At 43.6% G+C, this 26,873-nt stretch overlaps 1 protein-coding gene across 3 annotated transcripts in view; it reads right to left on the bottom strand.

Annotated features, from left to right (window-relative positions):
- The window catches only part of LOC101934903 (transmembrane protein 132B), a 378,493-nt gene that overhangs the window by 62,538 nt on the left and 289,082 nt on the right, over window positions 1-26,873 (bottom strand). For all 3 annotated transcript variants that reach the window (XM_065568664.1, XM_005299571.5, XM_008163485.4), the window contains one exon: window positions 13,099-13,242. In XM_065568664.1, coding sequence (XP_065424736.1) covers window positions 13,099-13,242 — 144 coding nt within the window. The remainder of the gene's footprint in view (window positions 1-13,098; window positions 13,243-26,873) is intronic.

Genomic DNA, 26,873 nt, shown 5'->3' on the forward strand with positions numbered 1-26,873 from the left:
TAAATAAATAAATAAATAAAAGCCGGACAAAACACAGTCGGGTGTCAGTTCTCTAAGGAAGTCTTGTGCCCAACAACAAGGCTGCACGGCTTTCAAGTTGCCTTTACATTTCATCTCCTACAGCTCTACCTATGAGGAAAACAAGATCAGTTTTATTCAAGTTTCCCAGTTCCACATGACGGGAATGCAAAAAAGAGGCCTCTCCCCCTGAAGGAGAAAGGTTGCTGGTATCTGTCAATGGCAGGTGCTTTTTATGTCAAATAAATTTACTGCAGGTACTTCAAAATGATGGTGGCGTGTCAGCCTCATCATCTCTGTCTTCAAGTCCAATTATACCTCTCCAGGGAGTGCATCTTGGAACACATTACCAAAATGCAGGTGTGGATCAATTAAACTACAAAAACATACAGCTTTCAAAATCTGATTAAGGCCCGCAGAACCAAGGGAGCACAAAGTAAGGGCCCGATCCTACAAGATGCTGAGCACCTTCTGAGAGCTGCCACAATTCCCAGGGACTTTAGCAGGAGGTCAGAGCCTCAGCGCTCCTTGGCAGGCACTTAACACATTTCAGGATTGGGCTATTAAGGCTGAAGGCGGCTCTTCCATCCTGCTATATACCTAGGTAGCAAAATGAAGTGCACAAATCATCTTTACTCACCCCCCAGGGGGTGCTCTGTCATATGCATAGCATTATTCCCACCTTCCACCCTACAGCCCTCCCAATTGGAGCAGGAGCTAAAGGGGTATGTATCATTCCTTCCCACCAGGTCCCACCACAGTGGGCTGTATTCACTTGTTCATGTCTTCCATACAGTTGCCTGGCTGTAGCTGAGAACCCTATGGGTATGTCTACACTGCAGCTGGGATGGTGCTTCCCAGTGTGGGTAGACTGAGGCGCTAGCTCTGCTCGAGCTAACGCACTGACAACAGCAGTGTGGCCGTGGTTGCACAGCGGGCGGCTCGGCCGAACTTCCCAAGTACGTACTCAGGGATCAGGAGGGTGAATTCATTTTCCTAGCGTGAACAATAGTTGAAGCAGTATAAAGCCTCAAACTCCAGGAGGTTCACACATCCCTAATTAAAATGTTTAAGTGGCCCATGCATTACAGTTTATAAAGCAAAATTAAACTGCTGCAGAATCGGAGGTGAAAGCTTTTAAGAGTTTACCATTTTCTGCACACAACAGTTTGCTGTTGCTAACCTCGTTATGGCTAATTTGGCCAGTGTTCTCTCAGTTCATCTCTTAATATGAAATATTCAGTGTTTATCCTCAGCAATATTGCGCTTCAGACTCACATAAAATATTGAAGCAATCGTTTCCCAAGGTTAGGATTAATGCCCTTTTACATTGTTTGCTATAATGGCAGCCAAATACTAAAGCCACTGAGTTTTGTCTTCCTCTCAGCAGCATCTCTCTTGAAAGCAGTGTAACTGCACGTCATCACGATGTGTTCTTAATGGCTCCTCCCTCAGACAAGACATTCCAACTACCTTTGAAGACCTTGTGCATTGAAAAATAGCTTCCAGAAGACACACACGTTATGCCATAAACTGCCTAAAAAGTGCCAGGCTAATAAATCTTTGCTATATAGGATTATGAAAGTGTCAGGTCTACCTTACAGCTTTAATGTATTTATCTTCACAACACCCTTCTGAGGTAGGGAAGTAGCATCATCACCATTTTACAGATGGGGAGCTGAGGTACTGCACGGCTAATGGCTAGCTCTACAAAGGAACTGAGTGCCTAACTGCCACTTTAGGCACCTATGTCCAAAATTTAGATCCTCGAGGTTGTCATTCCACTACCAATCTCACCTGATGGGGCCATTCTGGTGGGCATTTTCCAAAGCTGCCTAGCAGATCGTGCCCTACCCAGAACAATGGTGGTGCTCTTGCCTTCTCCCCCGCCCCGGCCCAACTTTTAGTCCAGTGGTTAGAGCACTCCCCCAGGATGTGAGGGGGCCCAGGCTCAAATCCCCACTCTGGCTGATGTGGAGCAGGGATTTGAACTCAGGGCTCTTCTTCCCAGGAGAGTGCCCGAATCACTGGGGGAATGGGTGGGTCTCCCTCAATATCTCTTGTTGAAACGGTTCCACTTGGTATAAAATACTTAATAGAATATCAGGGTTAGAAGGGACTTCAGGAGGTCATCTAGTCCAACCCCCTGCTCAAAGCAGGACCAATCCCCAAATGGCCCCCTCAAGGATTGAACTCACAACCCTCCGTTTAAGCAGGCCAATGCTCAAACCACTGAGCTATCTGTCCCCTTACATACTTATTGGAACAGAGACTTAAATTTGGGTCTCCTAGGTCGCAGGGGAGTGCCTTAAGCACTGGGCTACAGAGTCATTCTCTCATTTTCTCTGGCCCTATGACTAAGTATTTTCCATCCTACGGCTTGGTGATACTGGTCCAGTGGCACCAATTAGTGCCTTTTTGGCCTGCACTGAAAAAGGCTGACTGGACCTGGGGTCTGAACCCACTAAATGGAACCATCTCACGCCCATTGGCTGAGGCAGTTTCAGGAAAAGATGGTGCTCATGACCATCTTTTCCATGAAGAGATAGTGTTGGCATCTCCTGTTCTGTCTGTCCTGAATCTTTCAACAGCACTAAAGTAACTGACTTTAAAAAAAAACCTGGCTAAAGGCATGCTGTAATAAACCAATTGCTACCAAGGTAAATCCATCAACCAAGCTGGCATTTGAGTATTTCCATTGCTTCCAGAAAGGGTTGGGGCTCCTGGGATGAACTATTTCCTTGAGGGAAATGACTGGGCACTGACTAAAGCTCTGATGACAGACACTACAGAAATGACAGATTGATAGATAAGATTAGCCTTCATATTCCTGGTCCATGTTATTTACAGTGAGTTACACCCTTGATCAGAGATTTTAATGACAAAGCAACAGCAAAGCCTGCAAATCATGAATGCCGCCAGCTCTATTTTTGGAGCTCCTGGCAAAAGAATTGTATCTTAACAACTTCAGGCAGCAGCTTCTCTCCCTAACCTGGACTGAGACACTCAGGCTTTGTTCGCTCTGCGAAAATTTCCCCCCAAATTCAAGATTAATTCCAAGCTTGTTCCCAGGCAGTGCAGACCAAGCTCGAGTATCCGGGACCCTTCTTGTAATCAGGTGAGTTTAAACAGAGGTCAGCTGAACAAGTTTCAACCCCGTTTGAATAATCTGGTACATTTCCCCAGTGAAAACATTGGCCCTGGTTCTTCTGCCTCTTGCCTGGCGGTACATCAGTGAAATCACAGGAGAGATATTGGGGTAAATGGGCACAAGGAGGAGGAGAATCAGGCACAAGAGCCCAAATCCACAAAGCTATTTAGGATCCTAACTTCCGCTGAAATCAATAGAGAGAGAAAAGGTGGGTGAAATAAACATCTTTTGTTGGACTGATTTCTGCTGGTGACATAGGCGCTGACTCTGTGGGTGCTCCGGGGCTGGAGCACGCACAGGGAAAAACTGATGGGTGCAGAGCACCCACCGGCAGCCCCCTATCAGCTTCCCCCCACCCCCCAGTGCCTCCCACCCACCAGCAGGCCCTGCAGATCGGTGCCTCCACCTCCCTGCCCGTGCCTGCTGCCTGTGATCAGCTGTTTCGCGGCATTCAGGAGGCTCTGGGAGGGAGGGGAAGGTGCGCTCAGGAGAGGGGGCGGAGCGAGCTCAGGGAGAGGCAGGGTGGAAGCGGGGCAGGGGTGGGAAGAGGCAGGTGGGGGTGGGGCCGTGGGGGAAGGGGTAGAGTGGGGGCAGGGCCTGAGGGTCGAGCACGCCCCGGCACATTGGAAAGTCGGTGCCTGTGGCTGGTGAAAGAGACAAGCTTTCAAGCTACACAGAGCTCTTCTTTGGGCCTGAAGTAGCTCTGTGTAGCTCAAGAGCTTGTCTCTTTCACCAGCAGAGCAGCTGGTCCAATAAACAATATTACTTCACCCAGCTTGTGTCTCTCATATCCTGGGATTAACACAGCTACAACATCTCTGCAAACACTGCAATAATTGGAAGCTTGGAACCTGGACTACCTTTGTGGATCTGGGCCAAAGACTCTTAATTCTGTCACAAAGAAATTAAAAACCAATTGAAAAAAAATTAAAACCCCCTTAATGTGGCTGATCCACAGAGAACATGAGTCTGTGGGCTTGTCTACACCAGCACCCAGGGTCGATCTAAGTTATGCAACTTCAGCTACCTAAATAGCGTAGCTGAAGTCGATGTACTTAGATCTACTTACCGCGGTGTCTTCACTGCAGTAAGTCAACAGCTAACGCTCTCCGCTTGCACTTCTCGTTCTGGTGGAGTACCGGAGTCGATGGCAGAGCACTCAGCGGTCAATTATAAATCGACCCCCGCTGGATCAATCGCTGCCCACCAATCTGGCGGGAAGTGTAGACAAGCCCTGTTACAGGCCCAGCTAGGGAGCATTAGCTCAAGCGGTAGCACTTCATGTTTTTAGCTCCAGAGGTCCCCGTTTCAATCACTGCTATGGCAGCTGTCATACATGTGCTTGGCATGTCACTGAAAAATTACTATCCTGAAAGGGCCTCAGCCACCTGGCTCTGAGTGTAGAACGAGGGGACGGGGAGGGGGGAGTGGGGATTGCATACCCCTTCATCAGCGTTAATGCGGGGTTGCCATTCTGCGCTTGGACACTTGAAAGGACTACCTACCATGTAGGTAACAGAGAGGCTGAATGTATTTAAATAGTCCCCTCAGGCCTTTAGCACTAGGGCCAACATTTTCAGAATTTGGGAGCCTGGGTTTTCAGATGCCCCAAGCGCCCATGGTCTCCCCACCTCTGAAAATCACAGTAGTCATGTTCCAGAGCATAACTGTAGTGACCCAGGTTTGAAAACATAAGCCTAGGCGGTTAGCCCAGCCCATCCAGACATTACAATTTAGTTGTACTGCAGTCGAACCGGGGGAAGGGAGGGGAGGAGGGTTAGTCATGGACCAGGACCCCATTGTACTAGGTGCTGTACAAACACAGAACCGGAAATGGTGTTTACACTTATTCCTGTTCCAGAAAGGCTCATTCCCAGATGTATCCCTTATCTTGACATAGGCCTTAAGGACAGGCTAGCAGGGAGGGGAGGAGTAAGCGTGAGCCCCCTGCTCTCCTATGAGGTTTCTCCCCCTCCCTCATCATGTTTCAATCTATGTCAACCACCAGCTTTACTGCTCGTTACAATATCAGATAAAGATATGAAGCCCTGTTAGCTACTGCTAGACAGAAAGTAGTGCGGGGAGAGGAGGGGAAATTAGGTCTTCTATTGTTTTAACATTAATTATACATTAATTATACAATAACATTAGTATGGAGGATTCAAGATAAGGTTTGCGGTACTAAAGCAGTGGGCAGAAATGGTTTGAATTTGACCTTCATCATAATTAGGCAGCATATTACCAGAAAATGAGGAATAATGCATTAGAGTGCTTTCCCCTGGCAAGCTAACAAGGGACATGCATTCTCTCACAGTCCTCAGGATGTTATGACACCGGTGTTTTCAATATATGCTTCTGATTAGGCAGAAGGAGCCTGATCCTAAGTACAGGGTGTATCATGAGTAATTGTGCTGATATCAGTGGCATTACACGGGTGTGAGATCTGAATCAGGCCCGGTGAATCTAGTAAGTGCAGTTGAGAGTCCATTCAGTAAAGAAAAACTGGGCTATATTCCTCGGTGGTTTAACTCTACTGAAACCAATGGAATTATAGCACAGATGAATTTGGCCCAATGACTGTTCCACTGTCACATTCAGCCAGAGAGAAAGAAAGAGGCAGTGAGAATGTCCAGGGGTTAGGGCCCCCACTTGGGAGGTGGGGGAACCGGGGTCCAGTCCCCCTGTTACAATCACTCTTTCATTCTTTATCCACTGTAGAACAGCTTCCACAGGAGAGACTGAGGGAGTCCCACATGAGAATATGCATAGCTCAGTGGTTACAGCATTCTCCAGAGTCAGGATACCCCTGTTCAAATTCTTTCTCCCCCTCTGGTGGGAGAAACTGAACTTGGGTTTCCCACCTCCAGGACAAGTATTCAGCCACTGGGCTAACAGTCATAAGGTGGGCAATAGGTAGCTCCCTGAGCACACCTACCAGATCAGGCCCTGCACTTGACTTAGGCAACTGAATGCTTCAAGAGAGACGTAGCCGTGTGCGTGTCCAAAGGCAGAAATTATAGTCACTAGTGAGTTTAGGTGCTACAGGATTCAGCGGGAGTTTTGTGGATCACAGTGGAGCCAAAACTGAGATTTAGACACCTAAACTCAAAGACTTAAGGTACATCTATACTTACCTCCGGGTCCGGCGGTAAGCAATCGATCTTCTGGGTTCGATTTATCGCGTCTTGTCTAGACGCGATAAATCAATCCCGGATCGATCCCGGAAGTGCTCGCCGTCAATGCCGGTACTCCAGCTCGGCGAGAGGAGTACGTGGAGTCAACAGGGGAGCCTGCTTGCCGCGTGTGGACCCGCGGTAAATGCGAACTAAGATACTTCGACTTCAGCTACGTTATTCACGTATCTTAGTTCGAAGTGGGGGGTTAGTGTGGACCATATTTCTAAGTGAATGTGATGGGCTCTTTTGGAGATATCCTATCTCCTAGAACTGGAAGGGACCTTGAAAGGTCATCGAGTCCAGCCCCCTGCCTTCACTAGCAGGACCAAGTACTGATTTTGCCCCAGATCCCTAAGTGGCCCCCTCAAGGATTGAACTCACAACCCTGGGTTTAGCAGGCCAATGCTCAAACCACTGAGCTATCCCTCCCCCCCAGGGCCTTAGGCACCTAAGTACCTTTGTGGATCTGGGCCCTATGTATTTATACTGCACCCAGTCAACATGGTATCTAGGTAGCTGTAAATGTATACATACTTGGTAACACACATAAATAGTAAGTGGCCAGGTTATGCTCATTTAATCCATGTAAATCCAGAGTGGTTTAATTGAATTCAGTGGAATTACATCACTGTAATTCAGAGCAAGGACAGAAATGAGCAAAAAGGATTGTCTCATTAACAATCTACTAAATCATAAGCTACTAAAGAGAAATAAAAGGTTAAGAATGCAATGCTCTTGGTTCTGGCCAACAGACTATGACATCTCTGCAATTAGGAAGGAACAATACAGGATGGAATTAATCGTGTAAAAAAGCACAAAATTTGTAAATTACATCCAACCCAGCTGACAACTTTTATGAGAGGGTTTAACTCTGTACAGCACATGGAAAAACATCTGGAAGTGAAATCAATATGGACTTTACAAAAGGTGCTTATCAAAGGGGGCAGCTACATGTTCTTTCTGAAATAGATAGCTAACCCCTGTGTCAGTGCTAAGGGTACGTCTATACTTACCTCCAGGTCCGGCAGTAAGCAATTGATCTTCTGGGATCGATTTATCGCATCTTGTCTAGACGCGAGAAATCGATCCCGGAAGTGTTCGCTGTCGACGCCAGTACTCCTGCTCCGCGAAAGGAGTACGCGGAGTCGACGGGGGAGCCTGCCTGCCGCGTGTGGACCCGCGGTAAGTTCGAACTAAGATAGTTCGGTAGCTGAAGTTGCGTATGTTAGTTCGAAGTGGGGGGTTAGTGTGGACCAGCCCTAAATTCCAACTCAGATCGTGGGTTCGAGCCTGCTATATGCCCAGCTAAAAACCACATTCAGATGGAGTTAAGGCTGAGAGAACATATAAATAATTTTGGGTAAAATACATTATAAGGTTGTTGCAATTATCCAAAAAAATTAAATTACTCTCACTTTTAGGCGCCTTTACATGACTATGGTGAGGTAAAGTGGCCTTAGCATAAATGAGAATCAGACTTCTTGCCTTTGGTTAATTATATAATTATTAATTTAATGGTCTACCTGTTTTACTAGCCAAAAGGCAGAGTCCCAGGTGAGCGTCTCTTCTATCAATTATCAATCTATCAATCTGATGCCAGAAAATTTCACACAGCAGACTAAATTAAGCACCGATTTACACCCTGTTCAGTCTCGGGCGCAGATGGGATAATACAGGGTGTACACTGGTGCTGGACTTGATCTACTGTTCTAGGGCCTGATCCAAATCCCAGTCAAGTCAATAGAAAAGTTTCCCATTGACTTGAATAAGCCTAGGATCAGGCCCTTGGGTTTTATTCTCAGGCAGAAGAACTATTTTGAAAAAAAGACAAGAAAAGTAGTCAAAGGGCAGGAGCCTCGCTTTCACAATGTGTATAAATTCACCACTGCAACTGGAAAGCTTGTCTCTTTTCTTAGAGGTCATGTCAAGCCTTCTTTAGTTGCCGGCTCCAGTGGACCTTTTAAATTCAGGAACCAGAACAACTTCATGCCCAGCTTTGACAGCGTACCCATATGGAGGGCTGCTGCTTGAACTAGCTGGATTTTAAACAGGCAGTGTTTTGAAATGTAACACCTCCCTATAGGCTGCAGACAGGAGCAGCGCCAGGGTTTTTGGCGCCCTAGGGGGGGTCCTTCCGCGCTCCCGGTCGTCGTCAGCAATTCTGTGGTGGGGGTCCTTCTGCACTCCCGGTCTTTGGGGCACTTCGGTGGCGGGTCCCAGAGCGAGTGAAGGACCCGCCGCAGAATTGCCGCCAAAGACCTGGAGCGTGGAAGGACCCCCCGCCGCCGAATTGCTGCCAAAGGCGGCAAAATGCCATCCCCCCCAAATCCTGGTGCCCTAGGCGACTGCCTAGGTCACCTAAATGGAAGCGCCAGCCCTGGCTGCAGATGTTAATTTTATTAGGGAGGAAGTCCTTTTCCTGACCTTTTTATGTCTAACTTAATCCAATCTTCTCTAACCACAGAAAATTCTAGAACTAGTAGAAACTTTACTAATACAAAAGGTAAGTCCATGAGCACTGTCTTACAGACCTGTATCTGGTTTTCTGAAGTGGAAAAAAAACAAAAACACCTCAGTTCTTGAGATTACAAGCGCAACAATTCACTGTGAAAACAACAAGGAGTCCTTGTGGCACCTTAGAGACTACCAAATTTATTTGGACATAAGCTTTCGTGGGCTAATACGGCTACCCCTCTGAAACCTGAATTAATTGTGAAGTGATAAATAACAGAGCCACTAATCAGATAAGAACAGCAGCATAGTACACAGCAAAAAAATAATAGTGAAATTTATAGATGGGGACTGTGCGCCTTTGAAAATCAAGCTGGGTCACACGTGGAGATATTAATTCATGTTTCCTCTGGTAAAGACTTCGAGGGAAATGGGTTGAAAGCAAAAAGGAAATGTGATTTTATTTCAGTGGCTATACTGGGAAACAGAAACACTTAAGGCCTGACTGTGTCTCATTTACACGAAGGTCTATTTACACCCATTTGGCAGTGTGAATGGATCGGAAAGTGGTCACAAATTTAATTACACTGCCAGAGTGGTGAAACCTGGAGATACATTGGAGTCACTGGAGTAATAGTAATAGGAGGAAATTTAATAGTGAAAAGTGCAAGGTCGTGCATTTAGGGATTAATAACAAGAATTTCTGTTATAAGTTGGGGACACATCAGTTGGAAATAACAGAGGAGGAGAAGGACCTCGGAGTATTGGTTGATCACAGGATGACTATGAGCCGCCAATGTGATATGGATGCGGTCTTGGGATGCATCAGGCGAGGTATTTCCAGTAGAGATAAGGAGGTGTTAGTACCGTTATACAAGGCACTGGTGAGACCTCATCTGGATTACTGTGTGCAGTTTTGGTCTCCCATGTTTAAAAAGGATGAATTCAAACTGGAACAGGTATAGAGAAGGGCTACTAGGATGATCCGAGGAATGGAAAACCTGTCTTATGAAAGGAGACTCAAAGAGCTTGGCTTGTTTAGCCTAACCAAAAGAAGGCTGAGGGGAGATATGATTGCTCTCAATAAATATATCAGAAGGATAAATACCAGGGAGGGAGAGGAATTATTTAAGTTCAGTACCAATATGGACACAAGAACAAATGGATATAAACTGGCCATCAGGAAGTTTAGACTTGAAATTAGACAAAGGCTTCTAACCATCAGAGGAGTGAAGTTCTGGAACAGCCTTCCAAGGGGAGCAGTGGGGGCAAAAGACATATCTGGCTTCAAGACTAAGCTTGATAAGTTTAAGGAGCAGATGTTATGATGGGATAGCCTAATTTTGGCAATTAATTGATCTTTGACTATTAGCGGTAAATATGGCAATGCCCTGTGATGGGATGTCAGATGGGGTGGGATCTGAGTTACTACAGAGAATTCTTTCCTGGGTGTCTGGCTGGTGAGTCTTGACCACATGCTCAGGGTTTAGCTGATCGCCATATTTTGGGGTCGAGAAGGAATTTTCCTCCAGGGCAGATTGGCAGAGGCCTGGGGCACGGGTCACTTGCTGGAGGATTCTCTGCACCTTGAAGTCTTTAAACCATGATTTGAGGACTTCAATAGCTCAGACATAGGTTAGGGGTTTGATACAGGAGTGGGTGGGTGAGATTCTGTGGCCTGTGTTGTGCAGGAGGTCAGATGAGACGATCATAATGGTCCCTTCTGACCTTAAAGTCTATGATTCTATGAAATGAGAACCAGGCCATTAAAGTTTACAAACATTTTACTTAAATGCACAACAAATAACCCCTCCCCATCACATCATCCCTGCAGCTGTATTGTAAATTGGTCTCTGTTAGATAACTCAGAAATGATTTGTGTTCATGAAAACGAGAGCTAAGTATTTACCCCCAAAAAACCCAAAAGCAAGCAAAAGTTGCCTGGCTATAGATTTTGTCACCAAGCCAGGTGTTGGGTTGGAGTTTCTAGTTAGAGTGAAACAAAAAATACAAGCAAACCTGAACAAATGTGCACAAAGCCGGCTAGCATTGGTCTGGGAACGTGAAAGCCTCAACTGATAGCATAATTAAGGAAGCTGCAGTCAGGAAAAATTGTTTGTTGCTAAAATATTGTGTTGAATTTGATGATGAGGGTGATGTAGTATGATTTGGTTCAGATCCTTCCAGGCTTGACAATAGATCATTGTATTTCTTCAATCAATTACCTTATGTAGAGAATTTGAATTAAGCACATGTTGAGTTCAATACACATTTCAGCACAATTCCTTTTTTTCACACGTGGCATAAGAGAATTTGCTCACTTCATAAAATGCAGCATGCCAAAGTATGTTTTGGGTTTTTTTATGATTTTTATCAAGATTTACAAGCTACTGATGAAAACACCTCCTTTTCTAGTAACACCTCTACAAACACCTTCTCTGGTTTGACAATAGACACCCTAAAATTTCACCAGTAAAGTTACAAAATAAGTTCTTTAACTCCCACACCCCTTTATTGTCTTTGGAGATAAATTGGAATGTATTTGGTTTACCACATTCCAGATGCAATGGCTGATAATGAACTCATTCCATGTTTTTTAAAATAAGGTGAGAGGGTGAATTTTTGGATCTGGTGAAAATCCATGTACATATACTTCAAAATGAATTATAGGCTGATGATATACATTTTCTTGTTTTCCTAAGATAGCATGAAAAATTATCTGACAAACTATGTGCTATCTACTAAGACCTCTATGGTCTTATCTACAAAAAAGGTTACACTGATGAGTTAAAATACTAAGACACAGGCTTTGGTGCTTCAAATAGCGATCTACAGAGAACATATAAATATGGTCTGTCAGATCTGGAAATGTATTTAGAGAAGACACAATTACTATCAAGAAGACCACAAGGAATGTTCTTTGTCAAAGGCTACAGAGGTAGTTAGTATTAAAGTTCTTGGATCACGGGATCTCTGTTTGCGGAAGACGTAAGTGTAGAGCCTTATCTTCTGTAACAGCTGTGTCCACACGACTCAGGCAAAAAAACAACAACTACCATTCCAAGACTACTCTTTGAAAACTCCATAGAGGTAAGGATAAAGGCAAGATAATCCTACTCAGATCTGATGCTTATGCACCACAAACAAAAAGCAGACATAATAGACACGCAATTCCAGTTAAAATGCTTCTCTACCTTTATGTCTACATAATAAATAATAATAATTTGTATGACTTTGTTTTATATGGTAACAACAGTGGCAAAGTTATACAATCAATGACTTGAAAAGGTCATATTTACAATGGCTTTGTCTCTACTTTGATTGGTGTTAATGTAGAGGGAACCAATTTAACCTATTACATTTGAAAGGAAAGTCTGCTTTTGCTACAGTAGGTGGGACAAGGTGGTTTAAAAAGCCATAGATCTTACTATAAAGAAGATTTTATTTAAAAAAAAATCTGCTTTCTTGTGTACCAGGTGGCCTAATGTATCAGTGCAAGTAGTCTTTCATCCCTGGAGAACTCAGTTCAAGTCCTTTGTGGTGAAATCTTGGCCCCATTGAAGTCAACTGGAATGTTGCCATTGACTTCAATAGTACCGGTATTTCACTCTTGATCTAATTTTGTCACTCTTATACACATCACAAAGCCACCTCAGAATTTGGTAGAGTGCAATGTCTTTCTTATGAGAAGCTCTGGACTGGAAAAACAAGGTCAAAAAGGTCAGGAGTGTATTAGCAACCTGGCAATATACCAATCCTAGCAACTCTTACTATTTACGTAATAATGGGTGCAGAAGGGCTGCATGGCAACCAGGGTCCCTGAATGATGGCTTGATGCTTCCCAAGTATAACACCAGAAAGCACGTGCTTCCCCCTCAGCAGCACTGATCTGCTAGCCAGCAAAAAACGAGGCAGGGCCATGATTCCATTCTCCCCCCTTTGGTTGGTTTAGCACCATTGAGGGCCCTGCACTTTCCGTGTTCATGCATTCAGACTGTCCAATCCAGGGATTCACACCGTCCTCTCTGCTAGGCACATAGACAGCACCTGCATCGCTGAGTTCCACAATACAGAAGGAGCAGGCTATCCCTGCACAACCTCCAGAAATCCAATGCCCTTTTGAACACTGACACTGGATCATTTCTGGGGGGACTCCATGACTGCAAAGTTGGGGGCCTGAATTGCCACAGAGAGCACAAGGACAGGGATCGTGCTTGGCTTCTGTTCAGGGGCACAATGAGGGGGGGCAGAAAGGGGAAGCTCCATCTCTTCACCTTGCACACCTTAGTTTAGCCCCCTTACCTTTATGACATCTTCATCAGCTGATTTACATTCAGTGGACTCTGAAACGTCGATCACGGAACCATCCTCGTGCACAGCAACAACTTTCACCGGAACAGACACCATCTTCCCTGTCAGAATGGCCGTGTTAAGGACTTCTGTATCCTGCACATACACACACATGCACAAAAAGGGGATGCACGTTAAATAAGCATGACCACCCGGCACAATGTAGACATTTCCGGTGTTGTTGGAAATTAGTCACGATGCTTATTGACCTTCATCCTTGACTTGCAATTTAAAAAATTAGGTGCACTGCTAAAGTAATGTGCTAATACAAAATAGCAAATTATAAATACACCAGTAGATATTGCCAGCATGCTGCAATAAATCAGGTTTGTTCTGCATTCTTCTTAATGCTTTGCAGAAGACGGGGTCATATGTCACAATCTTTATGGAACTACACAAATCTTTCCATCCCTACCTCCCAACTTATGTCGATGGTTGTAGATATGGACACCAAGTGTTATGATAAAAGGATTCCCACCTCCTTCCCATTGCTTCCCAAATTCTCCTTAAAAGATGTGCCTGTTAAGTGGTTTCCTTCTTTGGAGGCTTGAGTGAAACCTTCATTTTCATGTCACATTAGAAAGAGATGTGGCGCCAAAAACAACAGAATGCCAAATGCAAATTTTAAAATCTTTCCCCATCAAAATCCCACCTGGAGACATTTTACTGGCCATCAAGCCATATTTATCTTCTCCTGTGATGGATTCACAGAGCCGGCACGCTAATGACTCCATTAACACAGCCTTCATCTACACCTTGGCGTGGATGCAGCATGATTAATTACCCCAAATGAGCTGTTACTGTGGTCCCCCGCTTGCGTAGGTGGCTGTGCAGATTGGAGGAGTAGAACCTCCAAAGGTACTTTACACAACAGGCTCGGTGTGGTTTACAAATAAGAAACGCTTGCAACCAGAGCCAGACCATCATGCTGCACTGCATGACCAATGCTTGTGTGGGTTCAGTCTCTGGTTTCTAGAAGCACCTTGCGGTTGAGTTTTTTTATTGATTTAAATCCATTAGCTTTTTGTTTATCACTTCCATAAAATCATTTCTTGTTTATCAACTGTAGCTTTCCAACTAATCCAACTTTAAAGTCCATAATTAGCCTGGGTGGAAACAGAACTGGATTTAAGTGAGAAATCTGACACTGTCTTGCATAGGCAGTGAGGTATATTCACTATCATTTCCTTCTGTCAGCTAGCTAAATTAACAAGAAACAATGGGAGTACACCACAAGCTACAGACCTCAGAAGATGACCAATAAGTACTTGCAACTAAGATATAATATTAATAGTGGGCAACTTTTACAAAAAGTAGCTTGAATTAAATGAAGTACTAAACACCAGAGCTAGCTAACGAACAAAGTGTACTAGTGCTTTGCCATCAATCAGGTTCCAAGAAAGCCTGTAAGCACGTGCTTGAGTCCATTTGTATTTGGAGCAGTATTAAGGCATGTGCTTAACTCAAAGCTTTTACTTCAAAGGGATTTAAGCATATGCTTAAGTGCTGTCCTGAATAAGGCCTCAAGAAATAAATATACATTCTTTGTTCTACATTAGGTAAGGCATAAACCAGATGTTTTGAGCAGTAAATGACTCTTTAATGTTCATTTATGTTGATCAGTCTCATTTATAACCAGCTGTCATCCAGTAGGGAGGGACAGCATGGGTAAAAGAAATAGATGACAGAAGCAGAAGTGAAAAAAACAAAAACCCCGCCAAGTCCTTACAAGGACTATAGATCGAGCAAGACTGAGAACCACAATGTATCACCTTGGGGGGGAAAAAAATTTAGATTGCAGAAGACATATAGGGTCAAATTCGGGCTGCTTCATCCATGCCAAAACCATTGGTGAGCAACCTGCAAATCATATACAGTCAGACATATATACACACGCATATACATACACAGTAATATGCTTGTGTGTATAGATAAAATATATCATATGACACATACATAATGGAGAGGTGATGCCCCTGTGATAAGTTGCATTTCACCTGGACCATTTTATCACAATGCCATTTTCCAAGCTATTCTTCCATAGAGGACTTTTTTCTTCAAAGGATCAGGTAGAAAAATACGTCCCACAAGGGACATAATTCACAAGTACAGCTGAATAATCCTACTTTTGAGAACTCTTTCCGGTGGGGAGCAGAATATGAACCACATAACTCTCCACTCAGGGCCTGATCCAAAGCCCATTGAAGTTAATGGAAAGACTCCCATTGACTTCGCAGGCTTTAATGGGCCTGGCTGATCTCACGTATGTCAGTTTTGCCCCAGTTATTATACCAGTAACCAGGAGTTGTTCCTGCTTTACACCAGTGTAAGCAAGAGGAGAATTGGGCCCAATGAACTTCATTTAAAAAAACAATTGGCGATTAGCGGCTACATTGACATCATCTTTGGTACTGCTGAAGGTCAATGCAAAGATTACAAAAGGATTTCTATTCCTTTTGTACACTTCATTTGAACTGGGAAGCTGAGGACAAGAGAATAGGTCTAAGAATTGACACATCACTAGCCTGTTTATTTTTGGATGTTCTGAAATACTTTTAGCTTGATCTTGACATAAAGTGTTGCCCTGTGCTCCTCTCAGCATGTTGAGAAACTCGCCGTGCTGATTAGCGGTTGCTGCATCACAAAAATAAACTTCACTGGGAGGAAAAGTTATGATATAAAATCAATATCTCAAATGCTTAGATCCAGTGTTATGCAACTAGAGTAGACTGTCTTAAGATCTTTTTCCGAGCTAACTATTTTCAGACTCCAAACATATATTTCCTCTGTGAGAAAGAGTGTGAAGTCTGAACTGAACTAATTGCCTGTCCATAAGATATAGATATATATGTTATATTTTTAAAATGGATCTTTGACAAGTAACAACATTTCAGCAAGACTCAAGTAGGTATCTTTTATATCTCTGTAGTAGGGCTTGTTAGAGACAAACCATTTCCTGAATTTAACATGTCTATAGTGGTTATTACTGACAGTGCCTGAAATCTACAGAAGGGTAATAACACTGATTTACAGGTCAGCTGGCATAAATTGGCAGAACTCCACTGAAGTTGATGATACTATGCCAAGTTTCACCAGCTGAGGATCTTAACCACGGAGACTAAAATGTCCCAGATGTAAAATGGTAAATACCCTAGTCTGGCTTCTGTAGTCAGGCTCTTTTAAAAAAAGGATAGATAGCATACAAAAATGGAATTCTATTAACTCAGGTGGGAGCTGCATATTCATATTGCCTGCTCTGCTCTGAATAATAATTATATAAGTGTTTATCTCTAATTCCTTCTCTGTACCTGAATGCATTAGCACTTCAGCAGAGCTTTTCTTAATTACAACTGTAACCTGCTAATAGTGTTTCTTTGTTGTCTGAAGGAATCTACTTCTTATCCAGCCTAGGCTAAATTAAAATTTAATACAACATCAGGTCGCAACAGAACTAGGAAGCAAATGACAGCTGTTTAATTAAAACCTAAACCTGATTAGATGGCACTACGGAGAGAAATACTCTAGAGGAAGAGTAGAAAACTACCAAAACTCCAGGCCAGGATAATGGCTTTATTTGAATATGAATAAATCCTATGTGCATCTACTGTAAATGTTTACAATTCATTGCTTTGGACAAATGGGGGAGAGGGGAAATATGAATGGGAGACTTGTCAAAAGTCATGATAAAGCTGTGATTGCCAACACTCCCTATTGTTACTGAGAGTAGGGATTATTGAGGAATGACTGTAGTGGATATTAATGAACCCACTCTATGAAACCCACAAGAGTGGTACGAAAAGCTCAAATAATTAGGCTTTAAACAGCTGTGCTGCACAGCGCGGCGTCTTCCCCTGAAATACACGCTCATTGCTCACAGCCTGGCCGAGCGGCTCCGCCGGGCTGAGAACTGCATTCCTCACCTGTGGCGGAGGTACTTGGCCAACAGATCAGCGTAGCGGTTCATCTAGTGCTGTGGCGTATAGCTATATATACTCTACACATCACTGCTAATGTAGACAAGGTCTATTACAAAGCCAGAAATTGAACCCTTAGTCTCCTTAGTCCAGTCCAACGCCTTAAGCACAAGAGCATTTTTCTTCCCCATAAGCAGCCATTCCGCAAACATCCTACTCCTATCTGCACTGCGTTGCTTAAGTAATGCAGAGGACCTTGTGCTGGCCCTGTGCATGAGGATGAATATCAATCCGAATGATTAATGTACAGGCTGGCTTATTTCTTAGAGGTTAACAAAACATGTTGCAGTACAGTAAATCTAATAAAAACACTCAATTGTAAATCAGGAGGGAAACTTAAAGCCAACCCTGTTCTGCTGACAAATGTTACAGCTAAATGCCTTCTGGCATTTAGTTGAAATGATTGTCTTTAGTGAAGAAGGCATGGAGCTGAAACGTTTGTCTGCAGAATTGCATTCCTTTATTATTATTATTTTTTCCCCTGTGTGTATCTCGTGAAAAGAAATTTGTAACATTGGAACTAATCTTTTGGAACCCATTCTCCAGTCCCATAATGGCACCTCTTAGAAATGTAAATTACAGGGCAGATTGTGACGTGGGTTTTTTTAACCTCATTAGATAAACTATTCACCACCTTTTGCTTCAGATCAAAGAGCAAGGCAATGTAAGGCTATTAAGCAAGCTTAATATATAAATTAGAGGCTTTGCTAAAATTATTATAATCCAAAACAATTCTGGTGTACGTTTCCCTCAGAGCTGAATGGTGGTGTAGGATTCAAATACCTATTAACGAACCCCACTTGGTGGAAAGCTATTTATACATTCCACTACCACATATCTGTTGTGACTCACAGGTAAAATCTGCCACTTTCTCACCCAAGGGTGAAAACGTACAACTGAGATCATGTGTTTATTAAACATTAGGAAACATTTACAATCTCCCATAAGTGCTCTTTGTTCTTTGAGGGGTTTTTTCCCTTAAATTGATCCAGTTACACTCCATTGACTCTGCCTTATGCTAAGTGGCCAGTCTCACACTTTAATGCCCGTAGAAGAGCAGCTAGCTTGGTCGATATCTGATTCTTCACTGATCATACTTGGGAGCCTGATCCTGCTGTCCTTACATGCCCACGACTGAAACCAACAGGAGTTCTGCATGTCGAGGGACTGCAAGATATTAAATTACAAATTCAGCCACCTTTAGTCACCTTGAGCAGTACCTTAATTCATGCCTAATTCTGCTGATTCCACTGGGGCGACTTATGCAGTCAGGTCTGATTCTCTATGTACATGGGTGGCAGAATCAGGCCCAGAAGGATCTGTATGCCCTGCCCCCCGCCCCCAACATTCATTCATGTCACTAGAAGGTCATATCCCTGCCCCTCTACCCTTTCTCAGGCCCCAGCTGTTTTCTCATGTGAACATTTTATAAATTGTATCATTATTAAGAATGATCAACTATGACAGATGGTAAATCGCAAATACTGCAGGCTATTATGCCAACGTTAAAGGTCATCCTTTATCACTTTTGTCTTCCTGCATAATAGATTTAATTCATACCGGGATTCCCAAAGAAGGAGAGGCAGGAGGCCATATCCTGCAGACAAAGTTAATGTAGATTAAACTATAAAAGGGAGAGAGGTTCTTAATCGCAGATTCTTCTCGTGGCCCATATGCAGCACATATCAGCCTAATTGAATATTATTCTAGATGTATATTATAGTGTGCACTACAATAACACTTGATCTCCACGAACACATATCAGCAAACATGTTTGTTCACAGATTCCAAAACGAAATTTTATTTACTGTCTTATCTCCTAACAAAACATATATTAGAGGAAACTGATTCCTTAACTTGTATACTATACACAGCATGTGCTAGGATCTCAGAGGTATCAGCTAGAGTGACATTTTTATCGTGAAATCCGTGGAGGTCAAAGCTGAGATTTCTGATGCTTGCTATTATTTTTACGAACTTGCTCCTGCAATGTCATTAAAAAAAAAAAAATAAGAAATTTGGTCATTTTTTGAGGTTTATCCAGGAATGATAAGCAAATCCTGCAGCCAAAGGTGAACCCTGATTAGCAGCATAAACAACATCACATATGTGACCTGAGCAAGATGCCATTTTAAAAAAAAACCCCTCATAATAGCCGATCTGCACCCCATTAAGTGGAGGTTCAGAAAGCAGCCTGATGCACATGGCAGGAGTAATTGCAACCTGTCAAGTAGTCTCCTGTGTTTTAGCTAAACACCAGTATCCTCTGCTTTCCTGAGAATAGGCTTACACTGTTTTGCTTCAGCCCAGAACGTCCCAACAGACTTTATTCACAAAGCCAGCTGTGTTAAACATCTTGACACTCGTGTTCCAAAATGTAAACTCAAGGTTGTGATAGTAAAAGGATGGGAAATTCTCAAAGCAGGAGAAAGCTTGTCACCTGTCTGCTTTTGGCAAACCACATGGAAGAAAAACCCACTGAGTTCTCTGGGTTTGGGCTTCAATGCTATTCTGTGTCCCATGCTATAGAGGACGCGTGAAAAGATTGTACGACACTGACTGTATGTCAGAGAACTAAAGGTAGCCAGAGCTAGAATCTCTCTTCTCTATTTATGCAGGCACTCTCTGAATAATTTTCTTGCTGTTTCTTATCTTTTCTCAGCATCTTCCCCCACTACCTAGAGTAGGTCATTTGAATTAAGAACCATAAAGGGATATTCCAACCAATCTGTGGTTTGGATACTTTATTGGGAGCTTTAATGGGATGCTAAAGGAATCTAGCAGGGGATCAATAATAATTTTGGAAGCAGGCCTTCGACAAAGTTGCGTCTCTTACTTTGAAATTGCCTATTCTGCATAGCGTGTATATGGCAAACCGTTGCGAATCTCTAGGTAGGTATTTAAAGCATGCTTAATTATCTAGCATAGTATCTGAGCAGTCATCTGGTAGATTTATGCCAGCTGTATGCTGTAGTAAATGACTGGTAATCTTTATAAAACACATTGGGAATGCTCTCAGTATAGTAAAACTATTGTTGTGTTGGACATTTATGGTAACACAGTGCTACTTAGCTTATGATAATCGTGGACCTGATGCTCCTCTCCCATGTGACTCCAGAGAAACTCCACTGAAATCAAGAGGACTCCATCCAGTTGCTGCAGTCTGCCTACATGCTGTGGATTGCAGTATCGGGGCCCGAATCCACACCCTTGCACAATAAATTCCGTTTGAAATGTCAATTAAATAACAATTTCAGAAACCCCAAGGCGGCAAAGCAATATATATTGATCTTTTCTGTTAAGGAACACAAGGATTGCCACACTGGTTCACTTCCATGGTCCATCTAGTCCAGTATCCTGACTCCATCAGTGGCCATCATGCTTACGTAAGAAGTCTCACATTAGGCTGATATGGAATAATCTCTCTCCAGGGAAGCCTTCTCCTAATCCCTAATAGTTAGAGTTTGTCTTAAAACCAGAAGCAGGAAGGTTTATATCTTTCCTGGATAAAGAAATAACTTTTCAAGCAGTTTATGATAAGATAGACTCCAGTTCAAATGGGAATTCATTCACTGAAGTCCTATGGCCTGTGTTATACAGGGAGCATAGGCACCGACTCCATGCTCCAGGGCTGGAGCACTCATGGCAAAAAATTAGTGGGTGCTTAGCACCCACTGGCAGCCAAGCTTCCCTCCCCCCCCATTCCCGCCCACCTGCGGCCCCTGCCGATCAACTGCTCCCCCTCCCTCCTGGCACCTCCTGCACGCCATGGAACAGCAGTTCAGCAGCGTGCAGGAGGCACTGGGAGGGAGGGGGAGCGGGGATGGGGTGCGCTCGGGGGGAAGGGACAGAACGGGGCAGGGAAGTGGTGGGGTGAAGCGGGAGTGAGAATATGTGGGTGGGGCCTTGGGGGAAGGGGTGGAGTGGGGGCAGGGATGGGGGTGGAGCAGGGGCAGGAAGAGGCAGGGTGGGGGGTTGGGAGAAGGGCGGGGTCTGGGGCTGAGGACCCCCGGGGAAAATTAGAAGCCAGTGCTGTGTACAGGAGGTCAGAGTAGATGATCACAGTGATCCTATCTGCTTTTATAATAGGAGTTATCGGTCTGAATTTCTGGCCACCGTTTGCAATTTTGCCCAGAGACCTTGATCGCTACTGGTTTAAGAAAGCATGTCCAACCAAAAAGAAAAAGCGTGATGACCATTTTGAAGCATTTCTTTTCAATGTTTCTCAGCCAGCCGTCTCTTACTGTGTGGGATGGAGAGACTACTATATCATTGCTATAGTGTGAGAGTTGGCAATTTACTGGCTTGAAAAGTAAAGCCAGCACTAATCTACAGACCTCGAAATATAGGGTTGCATTATCATATGATTTTACTGCTCATCTGTGTAATCATCATCTGTCATGACTGCTACCTGGGCAGAAATCCATATCCTTCTGTAATAACAGCCGCTTTAATGTTATAGGAGAATACATAAATTAATACATTGCATGATATACATTGTCCACATCCCTGAGGAGCGTTCTCTCATAGCTACAGCAAGCATCTGCGATCAGGACCCCTGGGAGATAGACCTATCTATCCCCTGTTCTGCTTCTCACTTACTAGCTGACCTTGATAAGCCACCCACAAGATAGGTATATAATAATACCTACATGGGGAGGTATTTGTGAGGGCTGTTGTGAAGTTCTGCAAAGTGCTCTGAGGTCCTCAGATGAGAGACGCTTGCTATATGCACTTAGGACAAGCGTTACTATAGATTTAGCTCTTTTGCAGGATGCTCTAAACACGCTAGCAACTTGATCCAGTGAAGCCATATGATTCATGCAAATGCAAATGCTGCCCTTCAAAATGTGAATGAATTGCTTAGCCAGAGCCCAGCCAATGTATATCTACCGTCATTTCAATACAGTGCACAAACAGGAGCCTCCTCTCCCTGTCCAATAGGGGCTTGGTGCTGAGGGGCATAAGGAGCAGACAATGGGGCAAAGGCTAGCATCTAGCAAGAGAGCAGACAGTCAGGGAGGCAGCAGGGTCATTTCCCAGCTGTCTCCCTCCCTCAGTTGATGGTGGAGCTGGATGGACCTAGAAGAGAACAGAGGCTAAAATCTCTCAGAGGATGATGCAGTGTCTACCCTCCCCCCCTTATGCTCCCTTGAGTTCTAGAAGGGCCTTTCTCTTGCCTGCATGGGGACACTTGGAAAGTTAATGCAAACTGAAAGTGAATTTGTTAAAGCGATTAAGCTCCTGTGTGGACACTCTCATTCAGAATTAACGTGGCCTTAATTCAGTTTCATAGAATCACAGAATATCAGGGTTGGAAGGGACCTCAGGAGGTCATCTAGTCCAACCCCCTGCTCAAAGCAGGACCAATTCCCAACTAAATTGTCCCACCCAGGGCTTTGTCAAGCCTGACCTTAAAAAACTCTAAGGAAGGAGATTCCACCACCTCCCTAGGTAACCCATTCCAGTGCTTCACCACCCACCTAGTGAAAAAGTTTTTCCTAATATCCAACCTAAACCTCCCCCACTGCAACTTGAGACCATTACTCCTTGTTCTGTCATCTGCTACCACTGAGAACAGTCTAGATCCATCCTCTTTGGAACCCCCTTTCAGGTAGTTGAAAGCAGCTATCAAATCCCCCCTCATTCTTCTCTTCTGCAGACTAAACAATCCCAGTTCCCTCAGCCTCTTCTCATAAGTCATGTGCTCCAGCCCCCTAATCATTTTTGTTGCCCTCCGCTGGACTCTTTCCAATTTTTCCACATCCTTCTTGTAGTGTGGAGCCCAAAACTGGACACAGTACTCACCAATGTCGAATAGAGGGGAACGATCACGTCCCTCGATCTGCTGGCAATGCTCCTATTTATACAGCCCAAAATGCTGTTAGCCTTCTTGGCAACAAGGGCACGCTGTCGACTCATATCCAGCTTCTCGTCCACTGTAACCCCTAGGCAGCGGCGTATTATTGCCTAGGCCTAGGGTGGGAAATTTGCCGGGGCGGCAAATTTACTCTTGCCCCCTCCCCAACTCCGCCCCTTCCCCAAATCCCCGGCCCCCCTCCTCTCCCAGGCGCGCCGCGCTTCCCTCCTTCCACCTCCCTTCCAGGCTTGCCACGCTGGGAGGGAGGGAGAAGTGAGTTGCAGCGCGCTCGGAGGAGGTGGACCAGAGGTGAGCTAGGGCCCGCGGGCGCGGGGAGTAACAGGGGGCCGGGAACCGCTCCCCGGCCCGCCCCCGCTCACCTCTGCTCCACTGCCGCCATCCCCCGAGCACGCCACAACTCCCCTTCTCCCCCCTCCCTCCCATACTTGCCGGCAAGTTAAAGTTTAGCATGCTTCACTTTGGAAGACGATATCTCCCACTGGAGGAGTATGTACCGACCCCAACACCAGCCCGAAATATTTATATAGCACACAACGAGTAGCTCTCTTCAGTTGAATAGTCCTCAGCAGCCCTGGTTTCAAAAGGAAAAATCAACAGGTTGAAAACTTGAAGTTAAAAGGGACAGAAATTTTCAGACTCCTCGTTGTTTCTCAGTTCCTCTTATATCTTTGCTTTGAACCGCATTTCTGAAAGCCTCTCAGAGAAGAGAAATGGAGCTATTTATAGTTCCATGACAGCAGGTAGCAGGACAGTAGTTCACTGTCACTTTCCCCACCATTCACTGGCACAAAAACTCAGCTAACCTCTGTTCACTCTTACAAGTTACAACAGGAAGGTTTTATCTATGTTTCTTCAGGTATCACATATATATTTTAAAAAAAGAATTATGTGATTCAGTTCCATACTTGTGAAGGCTTTTTGGTTCTGTTCATTTCTTCAGAGAGAAAGCTGCGAAGTGGCACTAGCAAATAGCTATTGGCACATTTGCTCTCTCTCTCTCACAGCTCAGATTTCTGACTGCTCGGAGACCTGCTGGAGGTCATGGTCAACCTGACTGTAATCGCCAAGTGATTCATTGACACCTGCACACAGGGAGTGTAAAACAGGGACAAATCAGAAGAGTAGCATTTTACACCCACTTTTGCACAGGTATAAGTGACTACCCAAAGCGCACAGGGAGAATCAGACCCCTGAAGACTACAAAGGAAACTGGAAAAGGAATCTTCTCCAGTTCTGAAAATGCTGAGGAGAAGAAGAAGGTGAGTTCATGCCCTGCATCTTGCCTGTCAGAATCCCTCAAAATAGCCATATTCTCTCTCTAGGTGTGGAACTATATACTTAGATCTCCCAAATCTACCACAATCACAACCACTCTTCCATAAAAAAAATATGATTAGTATTATTTTTATAATTAAACTGTATTCAGTAAAGTGTGCAATTCTTTTGTGTTAGGAAATGGAATGATCATATCCTTAGCATATAAATTGTTAAGAAAAAAAGTCAGATCTTAATAACATTATTTGAGAATGAGATTATAGAATATATATAGTGTTAACTACTTATGCTAAACACTCTGTTTCACCTTGTATTTAGCTGTGACACTCTGAGTGCCTTTCCCAGCCTTGTAGAGCTCTGTGTAGTTCAAAAGCTTGTCTCTTCCACCATCAGAAGTAGTCTAATAAAAGATAATACCTCACCCACCTTGTCTCTTACTATGTATGTGCAGCGCTTCTCACAATGGGGCCCTGATCTTAGCTGGGACCTCTAAGTGCAACTGTAATATAACTACATAAAAATGATAATAATGCCAAACTACAGTATACGTCCCTTACATATCCAGTTCTTGCTCTCACAAGTAGACAATATTCCATACATTGCCTTTAATTACCTTTTTTCTGTGTTGACTTAAAAAATGGAATTTTGAAAGCCGTTCAACTTTGCTAACAATAACTCTGACTTCAGAGAAGTACACCAATGTAATGCAATGGCACTCCTCATCTGCGTCACATCAAAAAACTGCTTATCGCTGTATCTGACATAGTGAAAAAACAGTAGTGTAGATTTGTAGCCAGTCAGGCAGCACCAGCGGCAGCTTTCACCATTCACTGCAAACTCAATGGCTTTCTCATATCTTACCAATTGTTTTTTGGGGGGCGCATTCTTCCAATGTATGCTGCTCTCACGTGTTTTGCCACTCCATGCCGCTACAAAATGTTCTCTCTCTCTGTTTATTTTATCTCCTAGCCTTTGAAATACACGCTAAAAGTAATTTCCTCCTTGCAATGTGTTTGCCTTAAGCTTGCCTAAGACTTTCTCTGGCTTTTCGTTCTGATACTAATTATTTCCTCTCCTCTAACGTGATTTCTTGTACAGTGTATTGGTTGCACCCCAAAGATAATTTTCAAATTCCATTTAATGAAGATGTTTACACTTCCCAATATTCTTTCTTGGCCTGATTTTTTCTGTTTTTGCAGACTCCCTCACCTTGCACCTGCTCAAGTATTTGCTTGTTCAGTCATGTCCCTACATCTGATTATCTCTTTTTCTTCTCCATTTTTATTAGGAATGACCTCAATTTTGTTCAAGTTCAGGGTGAAGTCCCACTTTCCTGATTTCCATGATTGAATTTCTCAGTGAACTCCTGTATTGTATACGTGTTTCCTGTGGAAAAAGCCAATATCATCCGTGTGGTTCAGAACTGTTCAGTCCCTTCTTTTTAGAATATCAATATTTTTCCACGCGTCTTCAGCATCTGGGAGATAGTTTCTCAAAAAGTTGCAGAACTTTTCCAGATCTTTGTGGAGACTGTTGGCCCGATTCTGTTCTCAGCTATGCTGGTATAAATCAGATGTGATTCCACTGAAGAACATGAAGTTACACCAACGTAGAAACAGTGTGACGTCAGAATCACACCATGTTGTCTATTCTAACAATTATATGGTGAATGTTTCATTTAGACAAATCTCACGTTCCTCTAGCCATTGATTCCATAAAATTCAAATACAGATTCCTACTCCTTTCCTCTTGAATAGGCTTCTTTGCATAGCCAGTGAATGCCTAACATCTCTCTCAGACAGTTCATTTATTGGTTGATTAGCTGAAATTCAGTTGTACAGAAAGCCATTAATTCAGAAACTGTAAGAAAACACAGTAGGCTGCAAACAAAAGGCTGGTAAGTCTTTCATTCCTTGAGTATCATCTGTTACCTTTCTTAAGTGAAAAATGATAACAACATTTACTCCCATGCCACAGATGGCCAAATATACTCAGGGGAAAATCACAGAAGACCTCACAAAATTAAACTCTTGTAAAATGTTACATTTTGAGATGGCGTCTGATGTCATCTCAAAGGAGGCATGTAATACAATAGAGCGAGAAGACAACTGTAGGCAGGTTGATAACATACGTTTCTGTCTAAGAAGTGAAAATAGAAAGTGACTGTACCCATGATTTTTGATAGAATCATCATATTGCAAAGAGCCAAATGTCTTGTTATTCTATAAAAGCACGTGTCTACTTTAAAAAAAATCACAGTGTGTTTCTGTGACAAAGATTGCTAACAGAATTCTTTATCCTACCCACCAGCCCCAAAGCCTTCTTCCAAGGAGGGACTTTAAAACTGTTCTAATCTTGTTTTTATCCTGTTTACATGTTATCTGGAAGGAGGGGTTTGGTTAGTTTTCCAGCTTGACAACAGGACAGTAGCAAAGATGAAAAAAGATTTCTTATCTTGGCTTCCAAAATATCAATTTCCTGATTGCCCTGTCAGCCACAAAAGCTCTCTCTTCCATCCAAACTAAACAAAATATTCCTTTAGTTCCAGTAAGAGTGATGGGAACAAGCAGAAAAACAACAACGTATTGTTCATCTAG

The sequence above is a fragment of the Chrysemys picta genome, chromosome 15 (genome assembly GCF_011386835.1).
Source record: "Chrysemys picta bellii isolate R12L10 chromosome 15, ASM1138683v2, whole genome shotgun sequence".
Taxonomy (NCBI): Eukaryota; Metazoa; Chordata; order Testudines; family Emydidae; genus Chrysemys; species Chrysemys picta.